At 53.6% G+C, this 263-nt stretch overlaps 1 protein-coding gene across 1 annotated transcript in view; it reads left to right on the top strand.

Moving 5' to 3' along the window:
* LOC119585701 (multiple epidermal growth factor-like domains protein 6) overlaps positions 1–263 on the top strand; it is a gene marked incomplete in the record, with an annotated part of 104,852 nt that overhangs the window by 88,099 nt on the left and 16,490 nt on the right. The window contains 1 exon segment of the mRNA XM_037934375.1: positions 118–243. Within this exon segment, the coding sequence (XP_037790303.1) occupies positions 118–243 (126 nt within the window).

The following is a 263-nucleotide window of genomic DNA, read 5'->3' as shown; positions in this document are numbered from 1 at the left end:
CACCCGACCCTAGATAGAACTACAACATCGAATATGTCTCTCCGATCTAACATTTCACCGACAATATAATCCTGAACAGAATACTTGACCTTGAACAAAATATTTCACCTTGACCAGCTTGCGGCGAGGGCACTTTCGGACCCGGATGTAAAATGGTGTGCCAGTGCGGTTCTCGGCCCTGCGATCCGGCCACGGGGGAGTGCCGCTGCGCCCCGGGTTTCCACGGGAAGAACTGCCTTCTGCGTAAGTCACGGGAGATGTGC

Source organism: Penaeus monodon, chromosome 20 (assembly GCF_015228065.2).
Source record: "Penaeus monodon isolate SGIC_2016 chromosome 20, NSTDA_Pmon_1, whole genome shotgun sequence".
In the NCBI taxonomy this organism is placed as follows: Eukaryota; Metazoa; Arthropoda; class Malacostraca; order Decapoda; family Penaeidae; genus Penaeus; species Penaeus monodon.
This window is presented reverse-complemented; position numbering and strand designations above follow the sequence as displayed.